The sequence below is a fragment of the Eucyclogobius newberryi genome, unplaced genomic scaffold (assembly GCF_026437365.1).
Source record: "Eucyclogobius newberryi isolate DKJ021-1_F unplaced genomic scaffold, fEucNew1.0.hap1 SCAF_1, whole genome shotgun sequence".
Lineage (NCBI taxonomy): Eukaryota > Metazoa > Chordata > Actinopteri > Gobiiformes > Gobiidae > Eucyclogobius > Eucyclogobius newberryi.
This window is the reverse complement of record NW_027315723.1, coordinates 5,094,439-5,115,905: the sequence shown is the minus strand read 5'-3', so window position 1 is coordinate 5,115,905 and position 21,467 is coordinate 5,094,439. Positions and strand designations below refer to the sequence as shown.

At 43.8% G+C, this 21,467-nt stretch overlaps 1 protein-coding gene across 2 annotated transcripts in view; it reads right to left on the bottom strand.

Annotated features, from left to right (window-relative positions):
- LOC140359235 (neuropilin-2-like) overlaps window positions 1-21,220 on the bottom strand; it is a 157,740-nt gene extending 136,520 nt beyond the window's left edge. Inside the window, exon 1 of one of the 2 annotated variants that reach the window (XM_072444207.1) lies at window positions 20,848-21,220. In XM_072444207.1, coding sequence (XP_072300308.1) covers window positions 20,848-20,917 — 70 coding nt within the window. In that variant the 5' untranslated portion in view covers window positions 20,918-21,220. The remainder of the gene's footprint in view (window positions 1-20,847) is intronic. The other variant, XM_072444130.1, reaches the window with a different exon arrangement.
- Window positions 21,221-21,467: the final 247 nt, after the last annotated feature.

The window sequence follows — 21,467 nt, the reverse complement described above, 5'->3', positions numbered from 1 at the left end:
GAAGGTAAAATAGCAGTAAAGACCAACATTACACTGCAAAAATGCTCATCCAAAACTGAACAAGCACCAACCGGGTCTGAACCAGAACTATCCCAGAATCAAACAGGACTATTCCAGAACTAAACCAAGGCTAAACCAGGACCAAACCAGGACCAAACCAGGACCAAACCAGGACCAAACCAGAACTAAACCAGGACTAAACCAGGATTAAACCAGGACTAAACCAGGACCAAACCAGGACCAAACCAGGACCAAACCAGGACCAAACCAGAACTAAACCAGGACTAAACCAGGACTAAACCAGGACTAAACCAGGACTAAACCAGGACTAAACCAGGACCAAACCAGAACTAAACCAGGACTAAACCAGGACTAAACCAGGACTAAACCAGGACTAAACCAGGACCAAACCAGGACCAAACCAGGACTAAACCAGAACTAAACCAGGACTAAACCAGGACCAAACCAGAATCAAACAGGACTATTCCAGAACTAAACCAAGGCTAAACCAGGACCAAACCAGGACTAAACCAGGACCAAACCAGGACCAAACCAGGACCAAACCAGGACCAAACCAGAACTAAACCAGGACTAAACCAGGACTAAACCAGGACTAAACCAGGACTAAACCAGGACTAAACCAGGACCAAACCAGAACTAAACCAGGACTAAACCAGGACTAAACCAGGACTAAACCAGGACTAAACCAGGACCAAACCAGGACCAAACCAGGACTAAACCAGAACTAAACCAGGACTAAACCAGGACCAAACCAGAATCAAACAGGACTATTCCAGAACTAAACCAAGGCTAAACCAGGACCAAACCAGGACCAAACCAGGACCAAACCAGAACTAAACCAGGACTAAACCAGGACCAAACCAGGACTAAACCAGGACTAAACCAGGACTAAACCAGGACCAAACCAGGACTAAACCAGGACTAAACCAGGACTAAACCAGGACCAAACCAGGACCAAACCAGGACCAAACCAGGACTAAACCAGGACCAAACCAGGACCAAACCAGGACCAAACCAGAACTAAACCAGGACTAAACCAGGACTAAACCAGGACTAAACCAGGACCAAACCAAGTCTAAACCAAGACCAAACCAAGACTAAACCAGGACTAAACCAGGACTAAACCAGGACTAACCACTACACAAGGGAACATATTTAGTTTGGATTATATGGATTATTTGGATTATATTTGGAAGATGGGCTGCAGGCCTTAAATTAAGAGGCCTGGGTTAGTTTATGGGCACATTGACGCCCACAGGATGGGTCAAATGCAGAGGACACTGAAGTGCACCTTAAGCTAAACAAAGAATATGTTCAAATGTGTTTGGTTCTTGAAAATATAAAAACAAGATATATTTTGCAGGATGCCATGTGCTGTATATCGATTAGTACTTGTGACGCTAATAGTATGTCCAGTACAGTAGTCTATTGTTGAGGTATGTGCAGTGTAGAAGGGATTAAGACACTCAGAGAAATGCTGCTGCATCGACAGTTTGTCTTCCCCCAAGGAGAGAGAGGAGGAGGAGACGAGGAGAAGAGAGAGAGAGAGTGGGAAGAGACAAGAGAGACAAGGAGAGAGAGGAGGAGACGAGGAGAAGAGAGGAGGAGGAGACAAGGAGAAGAGAGAGAGGGAAGAGACGAGGGGAGAGACAAGGAGAGAGAGGAGGAGGAGACGAGGAGAAGAGAGAGAGAGAGAGAGAGGGAAGAGACGAGAGAGACAAGGAGAGAGAGAGGAGGAGGAGACGAGGAGAAGAGAGAGAGAGAGTGGGAAGAGACAAGAGAGACAAGGAGAGAGAGGAGGAGACGAGGAGAAGAGAGGAGGAGGAGGAGGAGACAAGGAGAAGAGAGAGAGGGAAGAGACGAGGGGAGAGACAAGGAGAGAGAGGAGGAGGAGACGAGGAGAAGAGAGAGAGAGAGAGAGAGAGAGAGGGAAGAGACGAGAGAGACAAGGAGAGAGAGAGGAGGAGGAGACGAGGAGAAGAGAGAGAGAGGGGAGAGACAAGGAGAGAGAGGAGGAGGAGGAGGAGACGAGGAGAAGAGAGAGCGAGGGAAGAGACGAGAGAGACAAGGAGAGAGAGAGGAGGAGGAGACAAGGAGAAGAGAGAGAGAGGGAAGAGACGAGAGAGACAAGGAAAGAGAGAGGAGGAGGAGACGAGGAGAAGAGAGAGAGGGAAGAGACGAGAGAGACAAGGAGAGAGAGAGGAGGAGGAGACGAGGAGAAGAGAGAGAGGGAAGAGACGAGAGAGACAAGGAGAGAGAGAGGAGGAGGAGACAAGGAGAAGAGAGAGGGAAGAGACGAGAGAGACAAGGAGAGAGAGAGGCGGAGGAGACGAGGAGAAGAGAGAGAGAGAGAGAGAGAGAGGGAAGAGACGAGAGAGACAAGGAGAGAGAGAGGAGGAGGAGATGAGGAGAAGAGAGAGAGAGGGGAGAGACAAGGAGAGAGAGGAGGAGGAGGAGAAGACGAGGAGAAGAGAGAGCGAGGGAAGAGACGAGAGAGACAAGGAGAGAGAGGAGGAGGAGGAGACGAGAAGAGAGAGAGAGGGAAGAGACGAGAGAGACAAGGAGAGAGAGAGGAGGAGGAGACAAGGAGAAGAGAGAGAGAGGGAAGAGACGAGAGAGACAAGGAGAGAGAGAGGAGGAGGAGACAAGGAGAAGAGAGAGAGAGGGAAGAGACGAGAGAGACAAGGAGAGAGAGAGGAGGAGGAGACGAGGAGAAGAGAGAGAGGGAAGAGACGAGAGAGACAAGGAGAGAGAGAGGAGGAGGAGACGAGGAGAAGAGAGAGAGGGAAGAGACGAGAGAGACAAGGAGAGAGAGAGGAGGAGGAGACGAGGAGAAGAGAGAGAGAGAGAGAGGGAAGAGACGAGAGAGACAAGGAGAGAGAGGGGAGGAGGAGACGAGGAGGAGAGAGAGCGAGGGAAGAGACGAGAGAGACAAGGCGAGAGAGAGGAGGAGGAGGAGGAGGAGGAGACGAGGAGAGAGAGAGAAGAGATTTAAAACTTGACAATAATTCCAGTTTTGGACAAAGAAAACAGACTTATTTAGACTCATTTAGACTTATTCAGACTTATTTAGACTTATTCAGACTTATTTAGACTTATTTAGATTTATTCAGACTCATTTAGACTTATTCAGACTCATTTAGACTTATTCAGACTTATTTAGACTTATTTAGATTTATTCAGACTCATTTAGACTTATTCAGACTCATTTAGACTTATTCAGACTTATTTAGACTTATTTAGATTTATTCAGACTCATTTAGACTTATTCAGACTTATTTAGACTTATTTAGATTTATTCAGACTCATTTAGACTTATTCAGACTTATTTAGACTTATTTAGATTTATTCAGACTCATTTAGACTTATTCAGACTTATTTAGACTTATTTAGATTTATTCAGACTCATTTAGACTTATTCAGACTCATTTAGACTTATTCAGACTTATTTAGACTTATTTAGATTTATTCAGACTTATTCAGACTTATTTAGACTTATTCAGACTCATTTAGACTTATTCAGACTAATTTAGACTTATTTAGATTTATTCAGACTTATTTAGACTTATTTAGATTTATTCAGACTTATTCAGACTTATTTAGACTTATTCAGACTCATTTAGACTTATTCAGACTTATTTAGACTTATTCAGACTTATTTAGACTTATTTAGACTGATTTAGACCGATTCAGACTTATTTAGACTTATTCAGACTTATTCAGACTTATTTAGACTTATTCAGACTCATTTAGACTTATTCAGACTTATTTAGACTTATTCAGACTTATTTAGACTTATTTAGACTGATTTAGACCGATTCAGACTTATTTAGACTTATTCAGACTTATTCAGACTTATTTAGACTTATTCAGACTCATTTAGACTTATTCAGACTTATTTAGACTTATTCAGACTTATTTAGACTTATTTAGACTGATTTAGACCGATTCAGACTTATTTAGACTTATTCAGACTTATTCAGACTCATTTAGACTTATTTAGACTTATTTAGACTTATTCAGACTTATTTAGACTTATTCAGACTTATTTAGACTTATTTAGACTGATTTAGACCGATTCAGACTTATTTAGACTTATTCAGACTTATTCAGACTCATTTAGACTTATTTAGACTTATTTAACTGGTAGTGAATGAAAGTGAGGCGGTGATAACAGATAATGTGGTTCATTTGAATTCAGACGTGAATGTGGCTGTGTGGCCCCGCCCGAAAAACAAACTGACACGAGACGTCTGGAGCGTTCACTGTTAAAGAGAAAGAGAAATGAAATATAAAGAGGAGAATGTCACTGTTAAAATGCTCGGATTAAAAGAAGAGAGAAAGAGCAGGATAAGATAAGATAAGATACGATACGATAAGATAAGATAGTAAAATAGTAAGAGGCACATTGTGGGCCAAAACTAGAACCAATCCATCCCAGATCTTTATGTGGCTGAAGCTGGACTAAAGCTCTAAATTCACTTGAAGCAGGTTTAAAGAGCTCGATATGAGGCAGCGAAAAAGTGACAACGACCGGCGAAAATCCAACACGCGATGAATGTCAGAAGCAGCGACCGCTTCACGAGTCTCTGGTCCACGAGTCTCTGGTCCACGGCCGCTTCACGAGTCTCTGGTCCACGGCCGCTTAACGAGTCTCTTGTCCACGAGTCTCTGGTCCACGGCCGCTTCACGAGTCTCTGGTCCACGGCCGCTTCACGAGTCTCTGGTCCACGGCCGCTTCACGAGTCTCTGGTCCACGGCCGCTTCACGAGTCTCTGGTCCACGGCCGCTTCACGAGTCTCTGATCCACGGCCGCTTCACGAGTCTCTGATCCACGGCCGCTTCACGAGTCTCTGGTCCACGGCCGCTTCACGAGTCTCTGGTCCACGGCCGCTTCACGAGTCTCTGATCCACGGCCGCTTCACGAGTCTCTGGTCCACGGCCGCTTCACGAGTCTCTGGTCCACGGCCGCTTCACGAGTCTCTGGTCCACGGCCGCTTCACGAGTCTCTGGTCCACGGCCGCTTCACGAGTCTCTTGTCCACGAGTCTCTGGTCCACGGCCGCTTCACGAGTCTCTGGTCCACGGCCGCTTCACGAGTCTCTGGTCCACGGCCGCTTCACGAGTCTCTGGTCCACGGCCGCTTCACGAGTCTCTGATCCACGGCCGCTTCACGAGTCTCTGATCCACGGCCGCTTCACGAGTCTCTGGTCCACGGCCGCTTCACGAGTCTCTGGTCCACGGCCGCTTCACGAGTCTCTGGTCCACGGCCGCTTCACGAGTCTCTGATCCACGGCCGCTTCACGAGTCTCTGGTCCACGGCCGCTTCACGAGTCTCTGGTCCACGGCCGCTTCACGAGTCTCTGGTCCACGGCCGCTTCACGAGTCTCTGGTCCACGGCCGCTTCACGAGTCTCTTGTCCACGAGTCTCTGGTCCACGGCCGCTTCACGAGTCTCTGGTCCACGGCCGCTTCACGAGTCTCTGGTCCACGGCCGCTTCACGAGTCTCTGGTCCACGACCGATTGAGCGTCTCACACACATTTGATCAGCTGTGAAACTATGAGGAGTATTTTAGCTGTTCATTTAGGCCGTGGCTGGAGACCCTAACCCTAACCCTAACCCTAACCTTAACCCTAGCCCTAACCCTAACCCTAACCCTAACCTTAACCTTAACCCTAACCCTAACCTTAACCCTAACCCTAACCTTAACCCTAACCCTAACCCTAGCCCTAACCCTAACCTTAACCTTAACCTTAACCTTAACCTTAACCTTAACCTTAACCCTAACCCTAACCCTAACCCTAACCCTAACCCTAACCCTAACCTTAACTCGGCGCGGCCTAAAACGGCGCTAAAGCGTGGTCAAATAGCGGCGCAGTTTCAGGAGCCGCGGCGCGCGGCCGGCACAAAAAGGGAAACTTGTACTTTTCAAACTGTTGCACGAGTTCCACTGGAAATGAAAGAAGCTGGAGCGACGTCGCTCATCGTTTGTCCAGAACTAAACCAGGACTAAAACTAAAACATCATCTGAGTCAAGCAGCAGCAGCAGTCACACCCATGGTCACATTTATATATCTCAAGGCTTTACATCAATGCCCCACTCACACTTTCACGAGTAAGTGTCTTGCCCAAGGACACAACTGCAGTATTCACCTAAGAAAGCTGTGATCGCACCTCCAACTTGTGTTTTTTTTTCATGTTTGAAGCAGGATTTGATATTTTTTACTGCATTGGTCAGGTATTTTATCTTGTATTTGTGATGTTTTAGGTATCAATGGAAATTATTCTTCAATTATATTTCAATTTTATTTCTCTTTTCATATTGTTTTTGAATTTAGTCTTTGATTTTCCCTCTGCTCCTGGTGCTAGAACCTGGTGCAGCTGAAAAGCCACAAGACGTTCTTCCCTCCTCCATCTTTCTCCACCACATTTTTAATGAATGCGCAGTAGAAATAAGGACAGGATTATCAGCTCGTCCGTTCACACTTGCCGTATCCCGGGGCCAAACTCCCTGAGATAAGGCTCTAATTGTGATGAGTCCGGACAGTGTCAGACATGCAGACATAAGCACTACTTTATGTCAAAGACCAAATCACAATTCACACTTCATTTAATACAAACCAAATGTTGTATTATTAAATATGAATGAAATACAATCATTTCCATTATATGAAAATAAATATATTCATGTTTTAATATATTAGTCAAACTCGAAAACAGGACTAAATCAAGGCTAATTTAGACAGAAGAAGAAAAATGAAAGATATAGATACAACCAGATATAGATATAGATATATAGATATATAGATATACAACCTTTGTGCTGTTGTAATATATTCAGTTTGTGCTAACTCCGATCTTTCTATTTTCTGCCTTTATAATCCCAATAAAATATAAGTAAGTCAATCATAAAAAAATAAGTCAATTAATATAAATGTTGGTCGACTAAGACTCCACTGACCAGTTCTGTTGTTAAAGCGTCACCATCTTAGCAACACTAGTAACTTGTGGTCTATGCTCTAATTTCACTACTCATTTACCCACAATACAACACGGGACAACGACGGCTTTTGGTGGAAGTAACGCGTTTATGAAAAGGGGATTCTTTTCCTTTAAAGGCGCTTCAAAGGTGGCTAAAGTCCAAAAATCCTCTTTAGCTCCCGGTTAGAGCCCATTCTTGCTGCTCCCTAACCCCGAGCCCGCTAACAGGATAAGTGCCCATGCTAATCAGCTAATGCACGCTGCTAGCCACACTGATCAATGCGCTTCAATAGATCAATCGGGTTAGCAGATGGTGGCTAGCAGCAGCGGGGGGCTAAACTAATCCCGTTTCTACCTGACAACAGTATCAAGTCTCTCATGCGCCGCCTGAGTGCTTTGTTTTGGGTTTGGGGCCGCGGTCTCGGATGTCCACCCAAACAAAGGGAAATGACCCATGGAAATAGCTTTTATAACAACGGAGTAGTAATAATGGGTCACTTTTAATACTCATTAAGGACACTGACGACTTATGTGTTTCATTCTGCTCATTACAACTCATATTTTAACAAGATTGTACATTTAGAAAAGGATTTACTTGGATTATCCTGCTTTAGGGTTAATAAGTCTGTATTGGGGCTGCAACACGTGACTGGCCAACTATTAAAATAATCGTATTTTGATCATCGTAACTGTGATCCGAACTATTCTGACTCTCAAATACAAAAACACATACGAAAAGACCTTTTATAACAACGACAATGACGTTATGTAATCAAAAAATACTTTATTTGTAAATATTCTTCAGTCTCCATGTTTCACTTTGGTTAAAAAACGACTTAACAAATCTCACGCTCGCCTACAATAGTACAGTATCATCATAAATACATAAATGCAGTAGTTTATTGCCGTATTGGCGTTCCAGTCAAAGCAACAATACATCCTGACAAGTCCTTAAATTGTATCAGCAGCAATGAGAAAAATGACAAAATGTTATTATGCTATAAATATGATATTGTAATATGTCCTGCCTGCAGATTCTTCAAAGTATTCAAAGTATTTAATGTACAAGTTAAAAAATCTACTGAAAAAGTCCTATTACTCCCAAAAATCAACACAAATACAATAATTCCCACCCCTCCCAATGAGTTTAATTTACACATCCTCAATCATAACAATAGTATACTTTTCAAATTTGTCCTGCTCTATGACATTTCTTACTGGCTCCTCAAATACACAAGTCATTTTTGAGAAACTACAGAAGATTTGTAGTAATTATAGTATATGAAAGCTTTATGGACAGTGAGTACGGTGAAAAATAGGACCAGAAATTCAAGAAGTGGAAGACATTAAAAGATCAGGAGTTAGATCCACACATTTTATATTACATTTGTGCTTATATATATTTAAGATGACATAGTTAATGTAGTGCTTTAGAAATATTGAATAAAACATCCTGTAGCGTCCAGTCGTATTGAGAAGGCCAGAACTGATGGTTAAATGTCTTTTAATGATCCTTTCCGTGTCATTCAACCAACGTAAGAGCTAGACAGAATAAAATAAAAAAGACAATTACATTTTGGACGTAAATCCCCGTATTTTCTAACTCATTACATTGGTACTATATTTTCGCAACATATACATCCATTAAACATTTCAAATATCTCATAAATACAATCGTTTTAACTACAGACCTTGTTCCCCTGTCGACTGTAGCTAGATCCTTGAGTTTGTCCGTGTTTTGTCCGTTTTCCAATTTACTTTTCGTCTTTTCCAGTGTCTCAAGTAGACTTCGGTTTTACCATCACTTCCGGTTACACAGGAAGTTACCAAAATAAAGCAAAACCTTACCATAAAACATAAATGTGTCAAATTGACCTTTACACATCCAATGTCAGTGGAGCTATTTATGTTTGATTTAATGTATCTAATGTCATGCCTCGTACATTATTCCTCACACGCCTTGTTCAAATTCAAAGTTTTCCCCGGCTTTCGTCACAAACGGTCACATGACGGATGTAAACAACGACACACATTTATCACAGAGTATTCATCTGAAAAAAACAAAACACCGCTTTAACTTCACGCCGACGCATTTTCACGGCAATTATTTTACACCTTGCTTTAAATATGCAGTTTTTATAAATCAAAACTCCCCCAAAGCGCCCCGCCTCTCAGTAAACGATAAACCAAACACTTACAGGAGCGCAAATAATAACGGTAGAAGCAGCGATGGGAGCAGCGGGTGTAGGGCTTTTATAAGTGTCATTAAAAAGCTATTGTATTTGTATTTAATTTGTAGTAATATATAGTAGTAATAACAATATCTAGTTATAAAATATATCAGCCGCATCTTTATTCTTGTTCAATATAGTAGTAGTGGTGGTAGTAGTAGTGGTAGTAGTAGTAGTAGTAGTAGTAGTAGTAGTAGTAGTGTAGTAGTAATAGTAGTAATAGTAGTAGTAGTAGTGGTAGTAGTCGTAGTAGTAGTAGTAATAGTAGTGGTAGTAGTGGTAATAGTAGTAGTAGTAGTAGCAGTAGTAGCAGTAGTAGTAGTGGTAGTAGTAGTAGTAGTAGTAGTAGTAGAAGTAATAGTAGTAGTAGTAGTAGTAGTAGTAGTAGTAGTAGTAGTAGTAGCAGTAGTAGCAGTAGTAGCAGTAGTAATAGTAGTGGTAGTAGTGGTAGTAGTAGTAGTAGTAGAAGTAATAGTAGTAGTAGTAGTAGTAGTAGTAGTAGAAGTAATAGTAGTAGCAGTAGTAGCAGTAGTAGCAGTAGTAGTAGTAGTAATAGTAGTGGTAGTAGTAGTAGTAGTAGAAGTAATAGTAGTAGTAGTAGTAGTAGTAGTAGTAGTAGTAGTAGTAGTAGTAGTAGTAGTAGTAATAGTAGTGGTAGTAGTGGTAGTAGTAGTAGTAGTAGAAGTAATAGTAGTAGTAGTAGTAGTAGTAGTAGTAGTAGTAGTAGTAGTAGTAGTAGAAGTAATAGTAGTAGTAGTAGTAGCAGTAGTAGCAGTAGTAGTAGTAGTAATAGTAGTGGTAGTAGTGGTAGTAGTAGTAGTAGTAGAAGTAATAGTAGTAGTAGTAGTAGTAGTAGTAGTAGTGGTAGTAGTGGTAGTAGTAGTAGTAGTAGAAGTAATAGTAGTAGTAGTAGTGGTAGTAGTAGTAGTAGTAGTAGTAGTAGTAGTAATAGTAGTGGTAGTAGTGGTAGTAGTAGTAGTAGTAGAAGTAATAGTAGTAGTAGTAGTAGTAGTAGTAGTAGTAGTAGTAGTAGTAGTAGTAGTAGTAATAGTAGTGGTAGTAGTAATAGTAGTAGTAGTAGTAGCAGTAGTAGCAGTAGTAGTAGTGGTAGTAGTAGTAGTAGTAGTAGTAGTAGTAGTAGTAGAAGTAATAGTAGTAGTAGTAGTAGTAGTAGTAGCAGTAGTAGCAGTAGTAATAGTAGTGGTAGTAGTGGTAGTAGTAGTAGTAGAAGTAATAGTAGTGGTAGTAGTAATAGTAGTAGTAGTAGAAGTAATAGTAGTAGTAGTAGTAGCAGTAGTAGCAGTAGTAGTAGTAGTAATAGTAGTGGTAGTAGTGGTAGTAGTAGTAGTAGAAGTAATAGTAGTAGTAGTAGTAGCAGTAGTAGCAGTAGTAGTAGTAGTAATAGTAGTGGTAGTAGTGGTAGTAGTAGTAGTAGAAGTAATAGTAGTAGTAGTAGTAGCAGTAGTAGCAGTAGTAGTAGTAGTAATAGTAGTGGTAGTAGTAGTAGTAGAAGTAATAGTAGTAGTAGTAAAAAAAGAAGAAAAAGAAGTCAAATCTAATTAATTGTAAGCTTGAAGACACTTAAGAATACATTAGATTGATTTAATGTATTCAAATGAGAAATAGGATTAAACCAGGACAAATCCAGGACAAATCCAGACCTAACCAGGACCAGATTAAGAAATCTATTAAGAAATTGAAATGGAATTGACTTCATATATGCAAATGAGCTAGTAACTGTAGAATTATTAACGCAAATGGTGAAAAGTGATTAAAACGTGTGTCAAAGTGTTGCACTGTGGGAAATATGAGCCGTCGTCCCATAAGACCTGGAAAACCTGGAAACGTGTGGATTTGTCCTGGGAATTCACCTGGAAGTGAATTAAAATGTCACGTCGTTTGTAAAATTATGAACATTTTTACAAGGAATTAGATGGATTTTAGGTACAAAAAACAATTTCTTTAATACAAATTTTAGTTTTAATTCATGATTAATCTATTTTTATTGTCAAGCAAAAACTCAAACTTTCCATCTTTCCCATTGTTACAATTTAACACGATAGTTCGTCCATTTACGGCATAATAATAATATACATTTAGTCAATAATGTTGTATGTAATAGTCCACTTGTATTATATTTTGTATTTAACTTATATTACATTGTGTAGAAAAGCATAATTACTTTCATTAGGTGAGTGAAGGATACATGTGGTATTGATTTGATCCTTTGAAGCTTCCGTACTTCCTCAAATATAAATACAAAATACCCAAATACAAACATGTAATGAACAACGTTACACATTACATCTTTGACAATCATTTATACACTCATATATGAGCTTAAATACAGAAGAATTGCACATAAAAGCTGGTGTAAATATGTGTTTGAAGTGGCCGTGCTCAGCGCAGGAGCAGCGTGAAAAATGAAGCCTCTTTTGAAAAACATGAGGCAGAGACAGAAGACAGCGGGTCGGAAATGTCCGCGATACGCGCTCCATTCACGGATCATTTAGCTCGCTCTGCGCCTCCGGCCAACTGCTCTGCTCCGGGAAGTCTTCAAGGAAATGTACGTCTATCAGGACTGGACCAGGACTGGACCGGGACTGGACCGGGACTGGACCGGGACTGGACCAGGACTGGACCGGGACTGGACCGGGACTGGACCGGGACTAAACCAGGACTAAACCAGGACAGATCCCTGACAGATCCAGGACAGAACCAGGGCTAAACCAGGACAGAGCCAAGACAGAACCAGGGCTAAACCAGGACAGAACCAGGACTAAACCAGGACAGAGCCAAGACAGAACCAGGACTAAACCAGGACTAAACCAGGACAGAACCAGGACTAAACCAGGACAGAGCCAAGACAGAACCAGGACTAAACCAGGACTAAACCAGGACAGATCCAGGACAGAACCAGGACAGAACCAGGACAGAACCAGGACTAAACCAGGACAGAACCAAGACAGAACCAGGACAGAACCAGGACAGAACCAGGACAGAACCAGGACAGATCCAGGACAGAATCAGGACTAAACAAGGACAAAACGAGGACAGAATCAGGACAGAACCAGGACAGAACCAGGACAGATCCAGGACAGAACCAGGACAGAACCAGGACTAAACAAGGACAGAACAAGGACAGAATCAGGACAGAACCAGGACAGAACCAGGACAGAACCAGGACTAAACAAGGACAGAACAAGGACAGAATCAGGACAGAACCAGGACAGAACCAGGACTAAACCAGGACTAAACCAGGACTAAACCAGGACAGAACCAAGACAGAACCAGGACAGAACCAGGACAGAACCAGGACAGATCCAGGACAGAACCAGGACAGAACCAGGACTAAACAAGGACAGAACAAGGACAGAATCAGGACAGAACCAGGACAGAACCAGGACAGAACCAAGACAGAACCAGGACAGAACCAGGACTAAACCAGGACAGAACTAGGACTAAACCAAGACTAAACCAGGACAGATCCAGGACAGAACCAGGACAGAACCAGGACAGATCCAGGACAGAACCAGGACAGAACCAGGACAGATCCAGGACAGAATCAGGACTAAACAAGGACAAAACGAGGACAGAATCAGGACAGAACCAGGACAGAACCAGGACAGATCCAGGACAGAACCAGGACAGAACCAGGACTAAACAAGGACAGAACAAGGACAGAATCAGGACAGAACCAGGACAGAACCAGGACAGATCCAGGACAGAACCAGGACAGAACCAGGACTAAACCAGGACAGAACAAGGACAGAATCAGGACAGAACCAGGACAGAACCAGGACAGATCCAGGACAGAACAAGGACAGATCCAGGACAGAACCAGGACAGAACCAGGACAGATCCAGGACAGAATCAGGACTAAACAAGGACAAAACGAGGACAGAATCAGGACAGAACCAGGACAGAACCAGGACAGATCCAGGACAGAACCAGGACAGAACCAGGACAGAACCAGGACTAAACCAGGACAGAACCAAGACAGAACCAGGACAGAACCAGGACTAAACCAGGACTAAACCAGGACAGAACCAGGACAGAACCAGGACTAAACCAGGACAGAACTAGGACTAAACCAGGACTAAACTAGGACAGAACCAGGACTAAACCAGGACAGAACCAGGCCAGAAGTATCAACAAAAATTCCTAATAATTAAACTTGGGGAACAGCGTGAACCTTTAACCTCTTTGAAGTTTTTTTGTTGCTAATAAACTTGTTCAGGCCATTTATTTATTAGCACCAATTAAATTAGAAACAACTGTATTCAAATGTATTAAAGGCTGTAATGTTTTGGGGAGTGAAAATTAACTTTGTAACTAGAAAAGTATTTATACACATACAAAATATGGGAAATATATCGAAATAATGTGATTTCTCATAAGCAAAGTGTATAAAGTGAGTCAAGGTTTATCAGTTTTTAATCAGTTTAGAAAATGGATGATACAGGAAGTACTTCTGTGGTAACGTTTAGTAACAGCAGCAAAGTACTTTTAAGTTAGTAAGAACTTAATTGTGTAACTTTTGGTTTTGAAATACCAACAACTGACACAGGGTATGGACAGTTCTGTGGTCATGGGGGTTTGGGGGTCCTCGCCCAAGAAAAAAACGTGGATTTTCTGAAGGTGGGTTTCAGGTGTGTTTTTGATACTTAAAACTGGTCTAAAATATTAGCACAGTTCACATGAGATTGCTTTAAAAATCCAGACTTTGGGAGAGAGATGACACTAGAAATTGTGTCTAAGAGTATAATTTTATCAGACATCAAAAAATGAATGTACTTTCTAAGATTTGATTGTATTTCTTTATTTTCAGGACATTTGGTAGATTAAGTATGTAGTAGTATCACTGGTACTATAGTGCAGTTGTATCGCAAGTGTAAAATGAATGCTTTACATTTTCTACATTTATTTACAAAAACAATATTGACTAAATCATGTCACAAATCGCCTCCTTTGTCTCTTTTCTCACTTTTCCCTTTTGTCTCACGGTAAACTCGAAACTCGTAAAACCTCTGAACCCCTTTGAAACCAGTCTGCGACCTCTGTTCCCCGCTCACCTTTGACCTTTCAATACTCTCCAATCCCTCACATCTCCTGTTACATCCGCCTTATTACAAAACACATCCAGTTGCTGCTATGGTTTTAGTGAGTTCATAAAATGGTCAAAAAACCTTTATTTTTATTGCAAAGGCTCAAATAAGAAAAAATAAAATAAAAAAAAGAATTACAGGCAAATTATTAGCACAAAAAGGAAATTTCCCACATAACACTGAAGTCACAGGCTTGATTTTGTTGTGAGGAAAACATGATTTTATGGTTGATTTTAGGAATAAACCAGGTCCATAGATCGACTACGGACATTTTTTCACATTTTTACAGGTTTGGCTCCGTTTGGTTCTAGTTTGAGTCCTGATTTAGAGAATTCAGTGCCACCGTTCAGGACTTGGAACAGAGAACGAATCGTGTAAAATGTAGTTAGAATAAATGTGCTGAGATTCCAAGGCGACCACATGTTTAAATGACGGCCCTGTTCTTTTTTATACGGCGTGTAGTGACGACAGCCCCGCCACCGCTGCCATGATCGCACAAACGCCCCTCTGGCCCCGGCCAAACCGCTTTTACAACTCTACATTCAAACCAAGGACTAAAACAGGGTCTAAACCGGGACTAAACTGGGAAACAGATGTAGAACAAGACCAAAGTGAATCGCTAAAGCATAACTCAATTTCTTAGGAAGGCATCAACTAAAACTACAATTCTATCCAGGACAAGACCAGGACTAAAGCAGAACTAAATCCAGTTGAAACATGGAATAAATCAAGACTAAAACAGGTCTAAACCAAGTGTTAACATGGACTAAACCAGGACTACAAGAAAACACAAGATTAAAAAGCATGACTCTGGATTTAGGCTGTTTTACACGAGATTTAACTACAAATATACAAGGTCTAACGAGTCAATGACTAAAAGATGACAATGAATTTCCAAGACAGGTCCAAACAATGTCTGAAATGCCTAATCTATGACTAAACCAGGTCTAAAGACTTTAAACTCACGATGAATCAAGTTATAAAACATGACATTCCTTTTCTAAACAGGTTTAAACTAAAACTGCACCAGGCAAGAACTAAACCAGGCCTAAAGATGGACAATACTGGACCTAAACCAGGACAACACCAGGGCTCTAACTAAACCAGATTGAAATAATTGAACATAGAGGACAGGTCTAAAATAGAGCTAAAACGTCTGTTCCAGGATTTGACCAGTGAGACTAAATAAAGATTTAACAAGGACAAAACAGGACCAGCCAAGTCTAAACCGGGACTTAATAAGGACAATAAAAACTGTCTAAAGAAGGAAACCAACATGTCTAAAGTGCATTTTGTTGTAGGTTTCAATTCAAACTCTGATCCAGGACTAAACCAGGTCAAACCAGTAGAAAAGCAGGTCTGCAGCACGTCTGAATCAGATCTGGAGTCAGATCGAGGTGTCGACAGTGCCACGTTCTCGCCGTTGTGCCCTCGGAACGAAAGCGTTTGGGTTTAATGTTGTGAATATAAAGCCAAGCCCCGCCCACTCGTGACGACTCCCTGGCTCTATGTTCAAACCGTGATGTGATACAGATGTTCTCTCGCTCGCTCTCGCTGCCGCCTGCCAAAAACCTGCGCCGCATGTTTTGGCCGAGAGAGACACTTTATGCACACATGCCAGAGTGTGCAGAGTCAAGGAAAGAGAGGGACACCAGAGGAAAGAAGAGAGGGGAGGAGAGGAGAGGAGAAGAGAAGAGAAGAGGGGAGAAGAGAAGGAGAGGAGAGGAGAGGAGGAGAGGAGAGGAGAGGAGGAGAGGAGAGGAGACGAGAGGAGACGAGAGGAGGAGAGGAGAGGAGAGGAGAAGAGAAGGAGAGGAGAGGAGGAGAGGAGACGAGAGGAGGAGAGGAGAGGAGGAGAGGAGACGAGAGGAGGAGAGGAGGAGAGGAGAGGAGAAGAGAAGAGAAGAGAAGAGGGGAGAAGAGAAGGAGAGGAGAGGAGAGGAGGAGAGGAGAGGAGGAGAGAAGAGAAGGAGAGGAGACGAGAGGAGACGAGAGGAGGAGAGGAGAGGAGAGGAGAAGAGAAGGAGAGGAGAGGAGGAGAGGAGACGAGAGGAGGAGAGGAGAGGAGAAGAGAAGAGAAGAGGGGAGAAGAGAAGGAGAGGAGAGGAGAGGAGAGGAGGAGAGGAGAGGAGAGGAGGAGAGAAGAGAAGGAGAGGAGAGGAGGAGAGGAGACGAGAGGAGGAGAGGAGGAGAGGAGAGGAGAGGAGAAGAGAAGAGAAGAGGGGAGAAGAGAAGGAGAGGAGAGGAGAGGAGGAGAGGAGAGGAGAGGAGGAGAGAAGAGAAGGAGAGGAGACGAGAGGAGACGAGAGGAGGAGAGGAGGAGAGGAGAGGAGAGGAGAAGGAGAGGAGATGAGATGAGAGGAGGAGAGGAGACGAGAGGAGGAGAGGAGAGGAGAGAAGAGAAGAGAGGAGAAGGGAAGAGAAGAGAAGGAGAGGAGAGGAGAGGAGAGGAGGAGAGGAGAGGAGGAGAGGAGAGGAGGAGAGGAGAGGAGGAGAGGAGAAGAGAAGGAGAGGAGAGGAGGAGAGGAGGAGAGGAGAGGAGGAGAGGAGGAGAGGAGAGGAGAAGGAGAGGATATGAGAGAAGAGAAGAGAGGAGAAGGGAGGAGAGGAGAGGAGAGGAGAGGAGAGGGGAGGAGAGGAGAGGAGGGAAAGAGGCGAGGATGAAGAAAACAAACATATCTCATAAATGCAGATAAATGTCGAGTGTTTTCTAATTCAACTATTCAATTATCTGACCATTTGCCTTTTCAGAACAGAAGTGTCAGAACTGAGGCAACAGGGAAAACATATTCTTTAAATTTTGGGTTTTTTGGTCAGTTTCTAACCTAAACTTCCACCTGGAAACGACAGAATTGTCAAATCTGTTTTATTGTTTCATTTAATCCATTTGCGTCCGTCGATTTCCATGGGACATTGTAACGTTTTTCTCCAAATGCATTTTAGAGTTGAACACACCAAACTCTACAATTAACAAGATTTTAACCAGCCGTACAAAAGAATTCTGATTTTAAAAAGAGTTAAGACATTTTGACTACAAAACATGAAGTGAAATGTGATGTAAAAACAATTCCAGACCATAGAAAATGTCCAATGAATGTGCAAATTCATATTAAAGGTGGTATGGACGATTTTTCTCAGCAAATGTTTTATCATATTTCCTCGTGGCGTGGATAAATCATTTGTCCTGCCACGTGTCAATCATAAAACGCACCTACCGCTCACCTGCAGCCGCGTCAGGCTCGTCCCCACGTTTCCGCGTGCCTAAGCGCATGGATCTATCATAATATAGTTCCCTCAGTGTACGGGGCAAAATGAAGACGGAGAAAGACAGTTCGAGCTGACGCAGAAGAGACAGAAATCTACGGGAGACGAGAGATGTGATGCGCTCCCTTGCGCTAATAAACAAACGCACGTGTGTGTTGTATCAGTCCGCACGGGGGAGTGCGCATGCGCACGGGGGAGTGGCATGAGCACGGGGGAGTGGCATGTGCACGGGGGAGTGGCATGTGCACGGGGGAGTGGCATGAGCACGGGGGAGTGGCATGTGCACGGGGGAGTGGCATGAGCACGGGGGAGTGGCATGAGCACGGGGGAGTGGCATGAGCACGGGGGAGTGGCATGTGCACGGGGGAGTGGCATGAGCACGGGGGAGTGGCATGTGCACGGGGGAGTGGCATGTGCACGGGGGAGTGGCATGAGCACGGGGGAGCGGGGGAGTGGCATGAGCACGGGGGAGTGGCATGTGCACGGGGAGTGGCATGAGCACGGGGGAGCGGGGGAGTGGCATGAGCACGGGGGAGTGGCATGAGCACGGGGGAGTGGCATGTGCACGGGGAGTGGCATGTGCACGGGGAGTGGCATGAGCACGGGGGAGCGGGGGAGTGGCATGAGCACGGGGGAGTGGCATGTGCACTTCCGCCTGCGTTCTCAAATCGCCGAAAAATCGTCCATACCGCCATTAAACATAAATGCATATATTCATAGACAAAATTCAAGTTTTTTTTGTGCAAATTTCTGGCTAAATTAGACAATATTCTTGAAAAAAAACTCTGTTGTCCAGCTACATTGAGAGGTACATGTCATAGTCTGTGCCACAACATTCAAAACTGGTACAAGAAGACAACAAAATCGTCACGCCAACGGAAAACAACGTACAAGGCACAGAACGAAGTCACAGAAGGAACTAAAGACCTGCCTCTCCTGATTGAGAATAGGAAGTCAGCACTTTTCAAATATTTAGACCGTGTTTGTCTGTGCGTAAAAACTCCACCTGGCAACAAGCAGCGAAAAGGGGGAATATCATAAAATATACAAGCGTGCAACCCGAGAGGCAAGAACGCTGCAGGGACGAGTTCACGTGGACATGTGGGACGTCTCCTGCACTCGACTTCCTCCACCGCTTTCCCTTTTCGACTTTTACACCTTTCATGTCGTCATCAGCGCTGGAAGAAGTACTCACATGTGTTACTGCAGTAAAATACAGACACAAGAAGTACTCACATGTGGTACTGCAGTAAAATACAGACACAAGAAGTACTCACATGTGGTACTGCAGTAAAATACAGACACAAGAAGTACTCACATGTGGTACTGCAGTAAAATACAGACACAAGAAGTACTCACATGTGGTACTGCAGTAAAATACAGACACAAGAAGTACTCACATGTGGTACTGCAGTAAAATACCGACACAAGAAGTACTCACATGTGTTACTGCAGTAAAATACAGACACAAGAAGTACTCACATGTGTTACTGCAGTAAAATACAGACACAAGAAGTACTCACATGTGTTACTGCAGTAAAATACAGACACAAGAAGTACTCACATGTGTTACTGCAGTACAAATACAGACACAAGAAGTACTCACATGTGTCACTGCAGTAAAAATACAGACACAAGAGGGAGGAAAGTACTCAAGTAAAAGTGTAACACACAAATCTACCTGTTTAAAAGTGTTTGGCTACTTTAAGGGTCAAAAGTACAAGTATGACCAGTCAAATGTGTGGGGGTTTGATAAAGAAGTGAGCTGATCAACGGAGGTCAATTCAAATCAATTTCTTAATTAATTCTAGAGGATTTTATGTATATTTTGGTTTGTTCAAAGCTCAGGCTTGAACCCACAACCTTCATGTGTTAAAAACAGACCCACTTTCTACTTTTCAGTCCAGTTCCAAAAATATAATGAAGTAGAAAGTACATATACCTGCTCTCACATGTACAGTCAAAGTAAAAAACACCCACTGATGATTTTTAAGTAAATAAATTCAGTTTGTTCCACCACTGACACCGCTGAGGTCATGATGTGTTTAATGCGGTTTCCAGACGCGTCAAAATGACAAAAATGAGCAAAAGTTCCAACAAAACAAGGCTAAATGTGTTGCATGGCATAACTGGGTGTGATTTGGATCTCTAACTCCGACTTTGCCCGGCGTAAACAGACTCTGAACGTGGCTCCAAACTCGGATAAGCAGAATGCCCCGGGGGCTGCGTAAACCGGGACCACCGTTCGCGTCTCGTCACCGCGTTTCCCGCAAGAAGCACTTGAATGTGCCAAAACACGCCTGCACTTCTATAACAATTTAAAAAAAAGAGCTGTATTCACACGTGCAGCCCAAAATATTGCCCCCAATGCATAAAGATGATGCCAATCTGTGCGCGTGAGAGGGAAAAACCGCTCCATCGTTTAATGTCGGGATAAAACGACACAATAATGGGCAAAAATGAGACGTGATTTGTGTCATTGTAACGTGTTTTCAAAGCGTCTCGGTGACATAATCTCCATCTCGTTGCGGTTCGATTGCCGGGAGCCGCACCAGCCAGAGCGGCGGCGAGTCGGGACCCCCAGAGCCCCAGGAGCCCCGCGCGGTCCCTCCCCACGCGCGTGTGCACGGGGAGCACGAGGAGGGACACCGCGCCTCTCCGCCTGATGAAGATGATTATCATAATAATAATAATAATAATAATAATAGAGTTGGATCTTTTAAGTACAGGTTTGACGCGCGCGCGGCTTTGAGGGGAGACGCGGCTCCGGGAAACCGCGCGTGTCACAGCCCACGCTCGAGTCTCATCTGCTCCTGGATGGTCGAGCTCATCTAAGGTGCCGAAGTGTCCCTCGTAAATAATTAAAAAATGTAAATAACAGCTGGAAAAGAGAAAGAACGCGCGACATTTGCGGGTGGGAGAACTAGAAGACGCGCGGTTGTAATTGTTTAACATCATCATCGGGCATATGGTGCGAGCTGGGGTCGTTTTGGCACCGGTTTGTGGGTGAAGTTGGCAGAAGCGCGCGCGTTGGCGGCCGGACGTCTCCATATGGCCGGGGAGAGTGAGACGCACGCGGGTTGACAGAGATGCTTAAGGGCGCGCGTGAACCACCGGGACACTCCGCTCCCGGGGTCCGCGCGCGTGGACTGCACTGATTATGATAGGATGTGGTTTGAGCCGCTCAGAGCCGCGCGTGAGAGTCATAATCATAATCATAATAGTACATAACAGTCACTCACCGTCTTCGCCGCGGATTCTCAACACGAGATGTAACAGCAACAATCCAAGAAATGATGAAACACAATCCATGTTGGCGGGTGAGAAGTTCCCACACGTTTGACGCACGCAAACTCCCACAAAACAAACGAACACACGAAAAAACAACAACACAAAATTAAAAACACCGCTCCCCGTTTGGGGCCAAAAACTAAAGCGCGTCAGTGATAATCCAAGACGCGACCATCGGGGATCAAAGTGCCGCGCGCGGAGTCATTGGGGCTGACGCTGTTTCGCCTTTAAAAAGAGAGAAGTTGATGCGTTTGCAAAAGTCATGGGATCAAACTTCCAGGACACAAGTTGAGGTTAAGTCCGATTCCTTGAGCGCTGGCTCCTCGTCTCCTTCTTTTCTCCTGCTTTACGCACACGCGCTCCGTAGAATAATGCAAGCGCGCGCGCGAACGTGTCCAGAAGCGTCAAAATCGCGTCTCCATTTGTCAAGAAGTCACAAAGGACGTTCCTCCGCGGGTGCAAAATGTCACGTCTCGCGTATTTTGTGCTGCGGCGCGGTGTGCGTCCTGTGGCCGCGTCAGTGCGAGCGCGTGAGTGTGGACAGAGGCGAGGAGGGGAGCGCTTTTAGGGG